Below are 17920 nucleotides of genomic sequence, written 5' to 3'. Positions count from 1 at the left end.
AGATTGGATAACAGGAAAAACTTATTTACAGAAAGGATTGTTAGGCATTTCAATAGGCTCCCCAAGGAAATGTTCCTCCCCAAGGAAATGATACATCTCTGAATGTGTTTAAAAACTGTTTAAGTGTGGTGTTCAGGGACATGATTTAGCAGTGGGATGTCAGAGTCAGTGTAGTATGGTTAGGTTGCGGTTGGACTTGATGACCTTTAAGGTTCTTTTCCAAGCTGAGCAATTCTATGATTCTGTGATTCTTAGTGCTCTAAAAGCGTATAAACAATAGAAACTGAGTAGAAGGAAAAAGTTATCATCTGAAAAAATAAATTACACCACTCCTAACATACCATAAAAACTTCTTGAAAAGAGTGCTGCAACTACCTTTAATTTGGCACCTAGGCAAAGAAAATTTGACTATTTCAAATAAATTTGTTGTTGTATCTGTATTTTTTTTTTCTTTTACTGTAGAAGTGAAGCTATCAAATCCAAATATAGGTTTGATTATTGACTCACCTATTACTTAATTTTTTTCTATACTTCATTTTACTTAATTACTTATTTTTGCTACAATGGTATGTTGCAGTGGAGTGAGAGTAACATTTTTCTTTTCCATAGGAGTGTGTTGTGAGCAAAATCTAGCTATAGTTTTTCTTCCTGTATCATGACAAGGGGAAGGCTGAAGTACTTAACAAATTTTGCCTTCATTTTCCCTGATAACTTCTTGCCACACAGCACTCAAACATTTGGCTTGGTAGGAAGGGACTGTGGAAGCAACATCCCTCCCTCAGTAACTGAAGATCAGGTTTGTGACCACCTGAGGAACCTGAACATCCATAAGCCTATGGGTTCTGATGAGATGATCCCACCAAGGGAATTGGCTGATGTGGGTACCAAGACACTCTCTATGTCTCTATAATATCTGAAAAGTCATGGAAATCAGATTAACTCCGTGGTGACTGGAAGAAAAGGAAACACCATGCCCATTTTTAAGAAGAATAATAAAGATGACCCTGGGAACTACTAGTCTGTCAGTTTCACCTCTGTGCCAGGGAAGATTGTGGAAGAGATCCTTCCAAAAGCTATGCTAATGCACACTGAAGGCAGGGAGGTGATATGTGATAATCGGCAAGGCTTCACTAAGGGCAAATCCTTTTACCAACTGAGTGGCCTTTTATGTGTCACCACATCAGTGAACAAGTGATGAGACACTGATGTCATCTGTCTGGACTTCAGTAAGGCCTTGGGCACAGTATCCCACAAAATCTTTCTCTCCAGACTGGAAAGATATAGATATGATGGATGGACTGTTCAGTGGGTAATGAACTGGATGCAGAATTGAGTCTAGAGAGTGGTGATCAATGTCCCCATGTCTGGATGGAGATTGGTCATGAGTGGTGTCCCCCAGGGGTCAGTGCTTGGGCCAATATTCTTTAATGTCTTTATTGGTGACATCAAAAGTGGGGTTCTGCACCCTCAGCAAGTTTGCTTAAGACACCAAGCTGTGGGGTACACTTGACACATCAGAGGGACAGAATGTCATTCAGAGGGACCTAAACAGTCTTGAGTAGTGGGCCCAGGGGAACTTCATGAAGTTGAACAAATCCAAGTGCGAGGTACTGCACCTAATCTAGGCAACATCTACTGCTCTGTACAGGACAGATACAGACATACTGGAACATGCGAACATGCTCAGAGGAGGGCCACAGAAATGATCCATGGAATGGAACACCTCTCCTGTGAGGGCAGGCTGAGAGATCTGGGGCTATTCAGCCTGGATTAGAGAAGGCTTCAAGATTACCTGACTTTCAGTATCTAAAGGGATCTATAAGAAAGAAGCGGACAGTCTCTTTAGCAAATGGTCTCTTTAGCTGTGGTGATACAAGAAGGGGAAATGGCTTCAAGCTTCGAGAAGGTAGATTTAGGTTATATATAAGAAAAAAATATTTTACAGTGAGGGTGGAGGGGCACTGAAACAGGTTTCCTAGTTTTGTGGTTGATGCCCCATTCTTGGAGACTTTCAAGGCTGGATAAGGCCCCGGACAATTTGATCTACCTGTGGTGTCCCTGTTCATTGCAGGGGAGTTAAACTTGATGGCCTTCAAATTTCCCTTCCAACACAAAGGATTCTATGATTCTATGTTCCTATATTCATAACTGTCATAGAAAGCATTCATAAGTACCTTAGGAAATGCAAAAACAACTAACACGACTTGGTTGATCTTATTCTACAGGAAAATAAACTTTATCATCTCCACATATTTATGTTTACATGTATGTTTTAAATGAATGTAAACAAGAATTTCAGATTCAGGCTAGTAAGACTAAGAGGTACTGCAGTGTGCCTTAAAATGTGGAGGGCAGAGCTTCACAGCCTTGTGTGTACTGCACTGCATTCAGATATTCTTGGAAGTACCAACTGTTGAGGGGTCTATTTCATTTTTGAAAATTAAAATCAATCATCATGATTTTTTTATTATTATATATATATTTTTTATGTTACCAACAGCTCAGAAAAAGAGAATAGTACCTTTTTACTGCAGGCATATGAATACCCTAGCCACAGGAGCTAGCTAAAATTCTGAATGTTTTTTTCTGCTCATATTTATTTTTTGTCAAATGGAAAAAAATGAATAATTCTTGTTTGTTACACAGTGCTGTGTCTGAGACCTTGAAAGAAGGCAAATGAAAAGACTGATGCATTGAAAATAAACAAAGAGACCAGTTATATTAAAACTATGCAGCACATCATTGCAAAATGAATATTCAGCTCATTCTCTCTAAAGCTTTCATTCAATATTTATTTAGGCAGAACTCCCATTGATTTCCCTAGGAGCTTTTGTTGAATTTGAGACAAAATATTGTTTTTTATTGATTTTTTCTTTTAATCTTACTTAGAAAAAAAAAAAAAAAAGTTTCACTATGAAGACAAAACTAATTCCAACTGCATAGTAAATTGGCATGGTTGGGAGAAATAACACTGAGAGGCACAGTTTGCTGTTCCAGAGCATAAAAGGTCTTCCTATCTTCTCTAATAAACCTATAACAATTACTAGATGCTGGAACTTCTTTTTTTCTCTCCATTGTCAATACCTTGGAGGCAGACATCCAGGTTCCAGATTTTTAATTTTAGACTGAAAAAATCCAGCTTTTCTGTTCCTGTAGAAACAAACACATATCTCAAAAGGCGTATTTGCTAATTAGTGAAGCAGCAAAATTTGAGGAAAAAAATCTCCTTTCTTCAACTCCTGCTAGTTATAACTAATTAGAATTTCCTTATTATTGCTGCATAACAGCAAGCATCATATGCCCTCACCATAATTTTTAATATTGAGGTAAATAATTTCCCCTGACCTCTACTCAAAACTTTCAGATAATTATAGAATAATCATGTTGAGCATATGCAGTCTAACACAGCAGAAGATACAGGTAGATTAACCAAAGGCTTCCCACATGGAATATGGTTTGTCTCAGAACCATATTTATATTGCACTATATCCCCTTAAAGATCTTACTCTTGCTGTCATATTTAAGACCTCTGCCTTAAACTTTATCTAACAACAATATATTTCATTCACTCTTCTAGTGAAGCTGTTACTTAACAAGTCACGAACAATGACATTTATATATCTTGTTTAACCACATCATTCGTAACACTCCAGTTGATTTGTTTAAAGTAAGTCAAAAGGACTCAGATAGGAATCTTGTGGTGCCCAAACTTTAAATGGAAAAAAAAAAAAATCTTTGTAACATATATTTAGGAAGGACTTAGCTTTTGGAGAATTGTTTTTATTTAGATACAATAGAGGACAAATAGAAGCCTGAAAACAACCTACGTCAGTTGCAACTGAATAAAGAATGATACTAAATTATAAAAGTAAATTCAGATATCTGAATTTAAAATCCTAACATGCTGATTGTAATCTAATTTTCCTCAAGATCACATACATAAATATGCTAATTGCTAAAAGATTATTATAAAAACAAACAGGCACTCTATCAGCAAGGAACTAGCAGTAGCTTTTTCTTGACTACTAGAAATGAGATATATTTAAAAAAAGTAATTAGACCTGGTACCCAGCTGGATAGATTTTTTTTTTTCTTTGACATCTGTAATTTAAAACCCTAGAGTGAGGTTTTGTTTTGTTTTGTTTTTAAATAGTAATTCTGCAGTCACTATTTTTAATCTATTTTAAATGTTTTTAGGATTTCAATCATTTTTCAAACTATTGCACAGAAAATATACTTGAAGTAGAATATAAACTGTATCATTTTACATCATAGTCCACATCACATTTTGCTTACTAAAAAAAAAACCATAGTTATTTGTAATAAATACTTATAACTGCCTTCTGAAAATAATTTGACACCAAGCTTTTTTTTTTTCATTTCACAGATTTAATTCAAGGTTAGTGGTGCAGATTTTAACTGATAAAGGAGACCTATAGAGCATTTCTTTGACAAATATTACTCTTTGATGTTATACTTGTACATCCATACACCAAACACATAATATAGTGCTAATTCTGAGCAAGTCTATAAGTATTGAACAAATTAGAGTTAATATAGCTAATAACTAGTATTGCTTATATCCTAATGTTAACACTACACTTTTTTTTACAAATACAGAAGAAAATAAAACCATTTTCATGATGACAATATTGCGTATCTTCTAGCATATTTATTTTCAAGTTTATGAGGCAACTTTTATTATAATGAGAAATATATAATAAATGGTAGTACAGTGAAGACCTCTTTACTTCATCTATTTAACCTAGAAATCTTGCACAGGCCTTCACTGTCAAAATTTCAAGTTATAAATTATGTACAGGTGTTTTACATTAAAAGACTTGAAAACCAATCCACCATAACACAACTTTATATCTAACACTAGGGAAAACAAACAAATAAAACAAACAAAACCCAAGCAATCATAGAGAAAATTTAAGGCATAAAATTCTCACTCTTCTATTTTTTCTTCCCTATTGACTGAAAACTGAGAAGGAAGAGAAAAAAGTAGCTTTACACTTCAAGCCTCTTAAATAAAATTAAAGCGTATTTCTGGAGTCACCTGCAGACATGACTAATGTTAGTATTTGATATTTCTTTATCATATAAAACAGTAAATTGTCTCATGCATTTCAGGACATAGCGCCCTTTGAATGACCGTTTTGTTTCAATGCTCAAAACTCTGCTATAACCAGCAATGCTGAGAAGAACTAAAAAGATACAAATACACAAATGCATTGAGAAACTATTTAACCTGCACACAAAACCAAACTCTAATCCAAAGTATTCAACATTAATCCTGCATGTTTTTGAGTAGCCCTGAAGTGGAGGGTCATCTTGAAGGAAAAGATAGCCAGTATTTAAAGCATATAAGGTTTCTCAAGTATTCAAATGATATTTGATTTGCTTAATTGGATTAGAAAGAGCTGAGGGAGAGATTTGATCTATTTTTTTCCCAGTTGAATTTGGTATAAACTATTGAGTTTTGATTGCTGAAGTTCTTACAGAAAATGAAGTAATGAACTGGCAAATATATCAGATGGGATACACAAACATACAAAATGTCATTTTCTACTGCTACACAGAAAAAAAAAAAAAAAAAGTATTAATTTGAACATTTCAATCCATACAGAATTATAAAGATAACCATTATTTTGTGAAACATAGAAAATTGGGTAAAACACCTGAGTTAAATGCTGTTTTTGTTCTTGGTCGTTATGAAAGCATGCTTACACATGATAATTGTGTAAAAAAGAAAGCAGATAACTTTGTTATCAAGTTCTGAAGAAGGTAGTGATTACTGTGGAATTCCCGCATCGTAAATAAACTAAACTAAACTAAAACACAGTAGATAATAACACACAATGCAAAAGTTATTAATAGACCTGATAACATGCTTTACATATAACCATCTGCATTTCTGGGGGGTAGGTGAATTTATCCTACTTTGAGGATGTCATTACTTGTCTGTCACTATCCATTAATTGTGATCAAATTTACTGCATTCATTATTCTGGTTGAGCCCAGGCAATTGGATGTAAACTGTTAATTATACTTAGTGTTATAGATGAAAGGCCTTCCCGTGAATTCTCAACCTTGAAAGTCTGAAATAAATTTTGATACAGGTTTCCATTGGCACTAGTTTATATATAATGTTAATGTTTTTGATGTTTTGTAATGTTTCACTCATATAAATAATTGCCCAGAAATGACATGATCTGTGATGAGACCTCCATCGTCATCTCAGAGAAGAGAGAGAGAATAAACAGAAGATAAATATTAAAGAGGGTAGAGAAAAATTAAGGGTATTTCTATTTTCTCCTCATCTTAGACTTCATATCAGCCACAAACTAGTGGTAAAAGAATTACATATTCATTTAAATTGTTTTTGAAAAACAACATTTTAATATATTTTAAATTCTGTTCCATTAAGTTGTCAGAGTATACGCAACTATTCAATATAGATGACTTGCATCCAAAGGAAATTCCTAACACCTTCTGAATTAAATTGTAATATTTTTCTTCCTGCAAGTTACATCTTCCCTACTGATATTTCTTGTACAGTGACTTATACGAATAATATAATCACAGTATTTAATTATGGAATCTTCTATGTGAAAATCTCAGTATGATTCAGTCATTTTCTACCAGCTTTAGAGGAGGTCTTCAACTATAATATTAGCAAGGAGTCTGATGCAATAACAATAGTAGCAATGATAATAGTGTTGTAATATAATAATGATACATAATAATATATCATTAATATATATACTTGATATTATTATTATTGGCAATAAAAACAATTTGTTGTTTATAGAAATAACAGTGTATGATTGAAAATCTGAACAGAGAAAATAAAAGGCTCTGTGAACAGAATAGCTTTACAAACAGATGTATAAAGAACTGTGAATTTATATGGAAAGTAGCCAGTTTCTTGTCTTTATTTCATTAAATGTCAAATCAAATATTAATAGTTTTAGACACAGTTGAGTTACTGTGTGTAGAGCATTTAAATATATTTTGTGCAACACTTCAGTTTCAGAGAACTTAAAAACAAAATGACTGCATTTATAGAGTATCAATTTCTGGCAAGTTCTCAAGGATTGATTTAGTAACTTTCTGATTTACAGCAGGTGAGACATCTCCCAGTAAAATAAAATTGTTTCCTAGCACAGGAAATGAGGGGGGGAAAAAAAAAAAATTGTTGCTTTAACTCTTCATTTAGAGCTCACATTTGACCTCTCATAGTTTCTTCCTCAATTACTGTCTAATTCAAACTTCTTTCCAGTGCCTTGGAACTGTAATTTTTTTGTAAGAAAATACTGGAAGTAAGAAAGCACTGGAAGCAACTAAAAAAGAAACATTAGCACAAAACTTGAAAAAGGTTAGAGTTTGCTGCAGCAATTATTACTTCTCTTGGTAGGGAAAGTCTGAATTACTTCTCGGAGGAAAAAAAAATAAAAACAACTGTATGGGAACTGCTGAATCACGGCCTGAACCTCTGATCAATCACCTGAGGTGAGCAATGACCCAGCCACAGGAGCACAGGTGAAGGCAATTCACCTGTGCTACCGGAAGAGGCTCCACCTCTCCTAGGCCCATTTAAGAGCTGGCTACCAGAGGAGGAGGATCTCTTCTGGAGATTTGCTCTGCTGGAGTTTCACAAGTGAGTCCAGGATATGGGTAAGTGTCCTTTCTTTTCTGCTCTAGTGAAATAACTTTGTAGCCAAGATCTTTGTATACTCTGTGTATTCACAGATTGTACAATTGGCAAGCCAGGTAGGCCAAATATACTTTATATCATGTTCTTTCTGTGGAATTTCTATAAATGGGTTGGGGGGAAGAACATCACCCCCTTAAATAAAATGATCCCTGGACTGATCCCAGGGTTCCTGGGTTCTCCTTATTAGCAACCATAGTTGAGAAATGGGGTCCCCTGCATACCATGGGGAATATTTCCCCATTCCACATGACAGAATACTTTCAAGGATAAGACAGAAATATCCTAACTACAAATGAAAGGCAGTTAGCTGCCTTCAGAGTGGCATGGCCACTGTTAAATGCCTTAAATTAAGCTGAGATAAGAGCTGACACCTTAGAAAGTGAAAATCAGCTATTAAAAGATTGTATTGAAAAACTGGAACAGGAACTTAATGTACTAACAGGGAGAAGATCAACTTTACATTCCCTGATAGGTCAGGTCCACAATATTTCAGTAGATAATAACCACACCTCTGAAGTAACAGCCATGTGGAGAATGAGAGTAGATTACAGAGAATTAAATAAGGTCACACTGCCTTTTCATGCGGCCGTACCCAATATTACCTCCTAATGGACACATTAAGTAGGGAGATAAAAACCTATCATTGTGTCCTAGATTTGGCAAATGCGTTCTTCAGTATCCCAATTGCTGAGGAATCGCAAGATCAGTTTGTGTTTAGATGGGGAGACAGGCAGTGGACCTTTCAGGTCCTGCCACAGGGGTACGTGCATTCACCAACGTATTGTCACAATCTAGTGGCGCGTGACCTGGCTCATTGGAAAAAACCTGATGATGTTAACCTGTATCATTATATTGATGATCTCCTACTGACATCCGACTCACTGGAGGCAGTAGGGCAGGCGGCAGATTCATTAACCGCCTATTTACAACAGAGAGGATGGGCTATAAATCCCCAAAAGGTGCAAGGTCCGGGCCTGTCTGTAAAATCTGTGGGGGTGGTTAGGTAGGAAAGACCAAAGCACTACCCAGTGCTGTCATAGATAAGGTTCAGGCATTCCCAGTGCCTACAACATCGAAGCAGCTGCAAGAGTTTCTAGGTACATTGGGTTATTGGAGTTCCATTATACCTCACCTAGCGCAGCTGCTAAAGCCACTGTACAGACTCACAAAAAAGGGGCAGCTATGGGACTGGGGGGAAAACAGAATAGGATGCTTTCCAACTGGCAAAACTGGCAGTCACCCAAGCCCAGGCATTGGGTATATTTGATCCTACCCTCCCATCTGAGTTGGACGTTCACATCACTCCAGATGGCTTTGGCTGGGGCCTGTGGCAATGCCAGAGTTCTGTTTGGACCCCCATTGCCTTCTGGTCTCAGGTCTGGCATGGAGCAGAAGAAAGATACAGTATGATTGAAAAACAGTTATTGGCTGCCTACTCTGCATTACAGGCAGTAGAGCTGGTAACTGAAACAGCTGAAGTTATAGTTAAGTCCACTCTGCCTATTCAGGGGTGGGTGAAAGATCTGACCCACCTTCCTAAGACAGGGCTGGCCCAAGCACAAACAGTAGCACGATGGCTCGCCTACCTCAGCCAAAGGAGTAGCCTGTCTTCTTCACCCTTGGAAGAAGAACTCCAGAAGATCCTAGACCCAGTGACTTATCACAGTGACGATGCACCAAAAGAAATATTGATCGCTCCACCAGAGAAGAGTCCCATTGAGGAGAGAAAATATCCTATCCCTGAAGATGCACACAGCTGGGTCCAGCAAGGGCAACCAGAGAAGGTGGGGAGCGATAGTATACCATTCTTCCACCAAGACAGTCTGGTTTGATGAGCGCAATGGTCAGAGCAGCCAATGGGCAGAACTGTGAGCCATATGGATGGTTATAACCAAGGAACCTTGTGATAGTATGCTGAATATCTGTACAGATAGTTGGGCTGTGTACTGGGGTCTCACTCTTTGGACTGCACAGTGGGCCACCCAGGAATGGACTATCCATGCCCAGCTGATCTGGGGCGAGGACATGTGGTTAGACATGGAATACAGTAAAACAGAAGACTGTACATGTCTACCATGTTTCTGGTCATCAGCCCCTACAGTCACCAGGAAATGATGAAGCTGACATGCTGGCCTGAGCTCAATGGATTGAGAATTCACCATCTGAGAACATCACCCGTTGGTTACATCAGAAACTACGGCATGCGGGACAAAAGACAATGTGGGCAGCTGCTAAAGCATGGGGACTGCCCATACAGCTACCTGACATCATCCAGACATGCCAGGATTGCGACGCTTGTTCTAAGATGAGACTGAGATCATTGCCTGAAACAACAGCCCATCTTGCTAGAGGTCACAATCCTCTCCAGCGATGACAGGTCGATTACATTGGGCCCCTCCCTTGGTCTGAGGGGGCAAGATATGCCCGGACCTGCATCAGCAATGCAAGTGGGCTACTGCAGGCCTATCCAGTGCTGAAAGCAAACCAGGCGTATACCATCAAGGCACTAACTAAATTGATGTCTGCCTATGGGACACCTCAAGTCATAGAGAGTGACCAAGGGACTCATTTTACTGGTGCAATGATAAAGCGCTGGGCAGAAGAAAATAACATTGAATGGTGATTCCACCTGCCATATAATCCAATGGGAGCAGGCCTTGTTGAACATTATAATGGTATTCTGAAGGCGGCGCTGAAGGCAGACTCCCAGTCCCTGTAGGGGTGGATAGAAAGACTCTATGAAACCTTGTGGACCTGAATGAAAGACCCCGAGACGGCAGATCCATTGCGTGAGAATGTTGCAGACAACGCTTAGGATCCAAATTACGGGCATTGATAATCAGGTAAGACCCCAGATTGGTAATGAAAATAATCTTCTGCTTCCTGCCCCTGAGAATTTAGATCCATAAAATGGCCTTGGAAGGTGGAGGTAGGGCCGTAGTGGTGTGGCCTACTTGCACCTTGGGAGAGATTGTTTGAGCTGAGAGGCTCAGTAGTCCCTCCAGTAGTATCTACATGGACTACTGATATTGTGGTCAACACTCCAATCTTCATTGCTAAAGGGACCCCCATTGTGTCCCTATGGCAGATCAGGACACCCTCCTTGGTGCCTGATATAGTTATGCAGCCGCAGATATCTGGCCAGGTTTGGTACAGGCAGCCAGGATATGCCCCAGTACAAGCGGAAGGGTTGACCTGGAATAGAAATATGAACTGTATCTTGCCCTGGAAAGCAGACCTTCCTGTCTTGGTACCTCTGAAACATCTGTATAACTCCCTGTGAGTCTGAGTCTTCTGGATCAGTAGAAGGAACGAAATGTTATCGAAGTGTTCTGATGTTACTGTCAGATCATGTGCAACACCTGGTGATGGTCTACATGGGACTGACGGAACATAGGACAGACCTGCACCTCACAACCTCATGCCTCCAGTAACATCATCAAGCACTCACCCATAAAAGAATATGAACATTCACTGATCGTCACTCATCTTGAATTTTACCAACATGTGTTGTGATATAGCAGATCTCTGTATTGAGAAAACTTACCCTTTAGTCAACCTAATTATTGACTCACACCATGAAGGGGTGGAGTGTATGGGAAATGCTGAATCACAGTCTGAACCTCTGATTGATCACCTGAGGTGAGCAATGAGTCAGCCATGGGAGCACAAGTGAAGACAATTTACCTGTGCTGCCGGAAGTGATGGAGCCTGGCTCCCCCTCTCCTAGGCCCAAGATCTGACTACCAGTGGGGAAGGATCCCTGGAGATCCACTCTGCTGAAGTTTCACAAGTGAGCCCAGGATATGGGTAAGTGTCCTATCTTTTCTGCTTTAGCGTAATAACTTCGTAGCCAAGCTCACTGAATATTCATTGTATATTCATTGATTGTAGAAGAACAAAAAAAAAAAAAGCAAATAAACTTTTATGTTCTAAACTATATGGTCTATCATCTTCAGAACACCTGAAAATTCTTTTACTGAAAGGAAGAGTCCTTGGATTCCATAAAACAAAAATAATTCTAAATACATCATCATTTGATTATTTGTCTTAATAGCATTAGTATTGACACTTCAAAGTTAAGTGCAAAGGTCTTTACTTCCATCTTTTCCTAAAGGCAGCTGGTTCTGAAGAAGGCCATAACAAGCTGAAGTATTCAGGATTTATTATCAGAAAGGAGCCACACAATTTAAGGTAGAAGGAAAGTATAGTTTAGAGGAAAAATTAAATTATCATGCCATTCATTTTGGTTACTGATAGCCTGCTGTCAATCAAAATTAATAATCTGAATTTTGCATGTTTTTGTAAATGTATTTGAATATGTTAATATTAATATAATACTATATTAATATAGTAGAATGCAAAAAAACCACATTTCAACTTCTGGTCAACTTTTTAAGAATTTCAATTTGAGTAAATAAGTAAATAACGTCTGTGGAGGTATATAATGACTACTGTATACATATGCTGTAATTAGTAATTACTTCTCTTGAGGTCATTTTATGAAACCTGATGCACTAAATTCATAGCATGACATCTGGTACAGAAACTACCACTTATAAAACTCACACTCTTACACTGAAATTTCTGCTTCCAAAATAAAACATACATACATTTGTGTATATGTATGTAAAAGGTTGGGTGGTTTTTTTTGAAGATTAGATATTGAGATGAGAAAATGAGAAATATACACTAGATTGGCCAAGATATCTTTTGTTCACATGTTAACATTCGCTCCATCTTAATTCAATTTCACAATCAATTTCCTTGCCTGTAAGGTAGACAGAATTCTCACTTTCCCTGTTCAGATAAGTGCTTTTACATAGTAGTTAAAATAAAAATACCACATGTGCATGAATACTAGTCTGTCCATTGAAGTCACTCATTTGATACCATATTTGAATTTGGCTTGGTTTTGGGAACTATTTTTACAGTAAATGGATCTCGCACTTGATTTATGTTTCGTAATTCTGTATTACAAAGAAGCTTAAGTCCATCCCTCAAACCTTTTTTCCTAAATTGTAATAGTGACCTCTAGTGCATTATTGCTTTACTCAGTGATGCAAGTCTTTTTTGTAACAGTTTTAATGTGTCTGCTTGTAAGCAACTTATGTAGTTTTATGTATAGTGCCAAATGCTATTAATGTACAAGTCAGTTATCACTGTCTTATGAAAATGAATGTATTCATAAGCTGCACAATGCAGAATGATGAAGAGAATTAAAGCTGTGGCTGATCTGCAGCAGGGTGTTTAACAACAGGAACTTAGTATTTGTGTTTAGGGCTACTCTATGCACTTGAGTAGCAAATGAGATATTGTTACTGAGTGACAGCACAAGATCATTTTTGTGCTGCAGTGTGAATGTCTGGCTTATGGGAGCATGCTTAGTTTACAAACCATCCAAAACCCTGATAGATATAGACCCACATAGAACTTCAAACTTCCCTGCTATTGCTCAAATGTTTCCAAGGATCTATACCCTTCCAGCCATTGGGTTGTAAGATTATTCCTGAATATTCCTCCTTCCTTTGGTATTCACTTTCTTCCCATACAAGCATTATTTCAGCCCACTCCATCCCTGTGATGCATGGTCAGTGCCTTAACAGAAAGGGGAAAAAATATGCTCAGTTCAGGTTATGAGCATTGATATTTAGGCAACTGTTCTACCACATGTATGCAGAATGAAATCCTTCAGCTTGCCAGAGCTTAATCAGATGGAACGAGACTAGCTCAGAATAATTATTGAATAAGAAAACCTCTCAAAATCAGTTCCTCCATAATTTTTTTCTTTTTAATTTAAAGATATTTAATTCAAGACTACAGTCAGAGATTTTTAGGATACATATCAGAATTGCATCCTTGAGGGCAGATGCTCCTAAAAACTATAATTGCTCTTTCATTTTGTAATACCACTCAACTGGCTATGATTTACTTCTTTTTTTTTAACTTTTGGTATAAACAGATACCATTCTTTTTCTTTAGTCATTGTTAATACTCCCTAAGCAATCAGTGCAGAGTCCGTAAAGTCTTGTAATCCACAGTTTTCCTTATATTTGTACTGCTGTTGAACTACACAATGATGTCAATCATGTTATTTGAATGCCAGCTGAATTCAGGAGATGCAAATATCAGCTTTCAAAATTATAAACTGCTAAAAGCTGATCAGTATACAATAGAGATCTGCCAATAATTTCCATGTAAGACATAATTCCTTGGAAAATGTTGCAGTTATAAACAGAAAACAGAAGGGCAAATGGTTCTGAACACAAATCCCTTAGAAAAATGCTTTCAGAATGTAAGCCTTATAAACAATACCCTGTATATAGGCTCATAATAAAAATATGTAGGGATATTTTACAACATTTTCAGTCTAGCATCTTGCAGTCATGATTTCAAAATAGTAAGCATTAAACCACAAAATAATATTTACTCTAAATGTAAATAAAAAAATCTGGATGTCTTCAAAACACTCTGAAATGAGTTATAAATCATATACCATACTTACATGTATTCCCTGTCACTACCATGCTCCTGTTATGAACAGACATGAAAAACAGCAGCTTCAAGAAGATTTCAGTGACAGAATCCATGTTCCCATTCACTGAGGCACCCAGTATATTAGGAAAAAGCTGCACTGTAATTCAGTCCTATTCCTGCTTCTTCTCACTGCCTCTCTCTCTCTCTCTTCTTGCGGTGTTTCTCAGCAGCCAGACACCTCAGTCAATTGCTCTCCATGTCTCCTCATACCTCCTCCAATTCAAAAACGCACACGAACCTCCAAATCTGCTCCACCCTCCGCCATCACCACAGCAGCAATCCCTGAAGAGCAGCAGCAAGAATATCTCCTCCAGTTTCACAGCGCCACTCAGGACTAAACTGCCAGGCTATGCTGCACAGCTCGCTTACAGAGTCTGCACACTAACAGTGTGTTCTGGACACCCCTTGTGGTGACAGACAGGAAATGTGAGGCTCTGATGAAAGCCAGAAAAGCCAGCCAGTAAGACTGAGCAGCCAGCGCATGAACACCAGGACACAGCCATTTGCTGGGTGCTCACCCTTGGTACTTCTATCTTTTTTTGTAGTTTTATTTTCTTTCTATTTTTCTTAACTCTTTTAACTGTATGTTGTAGAATATAAAGTATGTTATAAATATATAAAATATTATAAAATATATATAATATTGCAAGTCATCCATTTTTGAATGAAAACATTGTGTGTGTTATAGAGATTCTAGGATTGTATGTAAGAAGAAAAATCTGCTTTTAGTGAGTGTAGACAGACCGAGACAGGCTGATAAGCCCCTCAGAAAAAAATCGAGAGTTATCTTCTTTGGGTCTATTGCTATTAGTGCTGACATAGAAGAATTACGCTTCAAATGCTAAGAGAAAATACTCATAAGCATAAGACTGTGACAAGGTTTGCTAAAGATGTTTAGTTCCCAAACATACATATAAAACACATACCATTTTTTCTGTCTTTTATGAAGTGGAACTATCCTAATGTTTTTAACATAAGTACAAACATCAAATTTAAGGAAAAGCTTCAGCAGAATTTTAGGTCATTACACTTGCAATAAATCCCTAAAGTATTTTTTGTAACAAAGGTTAAATGCACATGTCAACAATAGAAAAAGATAGAGTTCTCAATCTGCTTATTACTTCTGACATTATCTGAGGAAAAATACTGCACAAAATGACTCATCAGTGGTTCCATCACTGCTTCTCCCTGATGGCTTCCGCTCTGTAGTGTCTTTATTGTTATCCAAAACTAATGAAACAGTACACTTTGAAGGGGCGTTCCCAGTAGCTCTGAAGTGCATTTACAGAAGACTTGGGAATTACAGTTTCAACCCATTGATGAAACTTGACCAAACTTCTTCAAGTGGACTATTTATGAGCTCTGATATGCTTCTTTTTATTTAAGGTAGTGATGAGTTTCCTTCTTGCATGTAGCAGAGACTACAAAATACAATACCAATTACCATTTAAAAACTGTTTGGTGTCAAGAACTGTGAAACAAAGATGAAAAATTAATGAAGCCACAGAAGCTTCTGAATGTTAGTTACTTCTTTAAACCAACTTTCTAAGCTCGTACTTCCTCGAATGATGGCTGTTTCAACCAGAAAAACAAACACTATGCCATGTATTGGCTATGCCATGTATTGGTTTCATACTACCTGAACAAAAATAACTTATGGTTTGCAAAAGTATACCAAAGGCTCAAGCAAAACACTGGGAAAAAAAAAAAAAACTTTGGAAGATGCTTAATGAAGCTTTTAATTACATTCCTTTTAAAACAGCAAGTCAGCATAGTTAAGATTAAAATTAGAATTATTAGAATTAGAATTTAAACCAGAACAAGCAGGATTTGGGATAAGTTAATCTACTGAGCATCTTATTTTCCTCTCTAATGTATCATTCTTTTTTTCTTTTGTGAAATAGTGATGTAGAATCTATATTAAAAATAACTAGTATCATCATCTTCCTTGTCACTCATCTAACTCTTCCCTTAAATTCTAGATTTTATTTACATGGTCTTGTTCAACTCTGGAGTAACTTGTCTACAAATTGGTTTTCTTTGTATTATAGTTTCTTGCATTAATATTGACCTTCTGACTAAATTAATAGGAGCATTAAATATTCCTTCTACTGCATCCTGGTTCTAATGTATATCCTTTGGGATGGTCTTGGGTTCTGCAGCTGGACCAATTTAATGTTTAAAAATCGAATAAATAACAGATAAAATCTTGGAAATATCTTTTTTTTGAGATGATTTTCTTCAGAACTAGCTCTAAGAATCCTGTGTTATATATTTGTATTAGAAAATAGCTTATGTTCACCAAAAAAGAATATATGACAGAGAAAGGTCATGGATATTTTTGTTTGTTTGTTTTTGCTGAATTATAAGGAAATACACAGATAAATATAATGTAATTTTACATTTATTGAAAAGACAGTCTTGTATCAAAAATACTAAAATATATACATATATTGGTGCATGGACGGACAGAATTATGGAAATCTATCCAGTATCCCAATACACTTGGAATGTCAAGAATATATATATTCTTTATATATTATTATATAATATATTATTATATATACATAATATATATCATCATGTAATATAATATTATTTATATTATATATATATATAAAAAGAATATATTCTTTACATAGGCATTAAGCCATGGTGCTTAGAATGTGCATAAAATAGTTTATAATATAGTTTGACTCACCCAGAACATTGCAACCTCCTCCTTCCCTTTCAGCATAACATGTCTTTCTCCTACGTCCCTTACATGTTTCTGCTAAAATAATCTTACCGCTCTATTTCAGCATGTCATTTTCCATTTGTCTCCCAATGGGAGGTTTGTCTTTAACTTCTGATTTCTTCTTTGTTGATTTTGAATGGTCTTTCAGATTCCTATTTGTCTATATACCTTTATTTGCAAGCTTTTCTTCCTATTACACCTTTTTATTTTCCTTTCCTTTTTCAATGTTCTTAGCCATCTTTTCTTGAAAATTTTCCTGCATGTTTAATTTCTTTCCTATTCTATTTTTCTTTGAAAAGTAGGATTTCTCCCATTAATTTACTGCAAAATCTCTCCCTGTGTGATCTGCTTGATTGTATCTTGCAGGTTCTACAGATCAGTGACTGAGATATAATTTCTTATAGCTTCATTCTCACATTTGAAACATCTACAAAATTTTATTGTAGCAAAACTTGAACAAATTTTCATGTATACCTTTATTTTCAAATGTAAGATTGTAATGTAAGTCTAATTTTTTAATATATCCAAAATACCAGGAAAATAATCTCCCCTTAAAATTATTCGAACAGCGACCATTTGTCTATAATGAGAAAACACTTCTACATTTGTGTTATCCATATTCCTTATGTTACTATAATCTGCTTATTAATTGTAAGCCAATATGAAGTGATGATGAAGACACAAAACAGTTGTAAGCTTCATCCTAGGGATAACATTTTTTAGTATCTCTCTAAGAATTTCAGCTTTACAAGAAAAAAAAGGTATTTTCATTTTCAACTAATCACAATTTAATGACAAAAAAAAAAAAAAAAAAAACACCACAGTAAATTAATGTTTACTTATGAAATGCAAGAATTGAAGCAAGCAGAATAATCAGAATCCAAGACGATTGACTAGAAATATTCTTATTCACTTATTAACTT

At 36.4% G+C, this 17920-nt stretch overlaps 1 protein-coding gene across 1 annotated transcript in view; it reads right to left on the bottom strand.

Moving 5' to 3' along the window:
* CNTNAP4 (contactin associated protein family member 4) overlaps positions 1 to 14361 on the bottom strand; it is a 212732-nt gene extending 198371 nt beyond the window's left edge. The window contains exon 1 of the mRNA XM_090131450.1: positions 14229 to 14361. Coding sequence (XP_089987576.1) covers positions 14229 to 14313 — 85 coding nt within the window. The 5' untranslated portion in view covers positions 14314 to 14361. The remainder of the gene's footprint in view (positions 1 to 14228) is intronic.
* Between the last annotated feature and the right edge of the window lie 3559 nt (positions 14362 to 17920).

The sequence above is a fragment of the Phasianus colchicus genome, chromosome Z, assembly GCF_987193195.1.
Source record: "Phasianus colchicus chromosome Z, bPhaCol1.hap1.1, whole genome shotgun sequence".
NCBI lineage: Eukaryota > Metazoa > Chordata > Aves > Galliformes > Phasianidae > Phasianus > Phasianus colchicus.
This window is presented reverse-complemented; position numbering and strand designations above follow the sequence as displayed.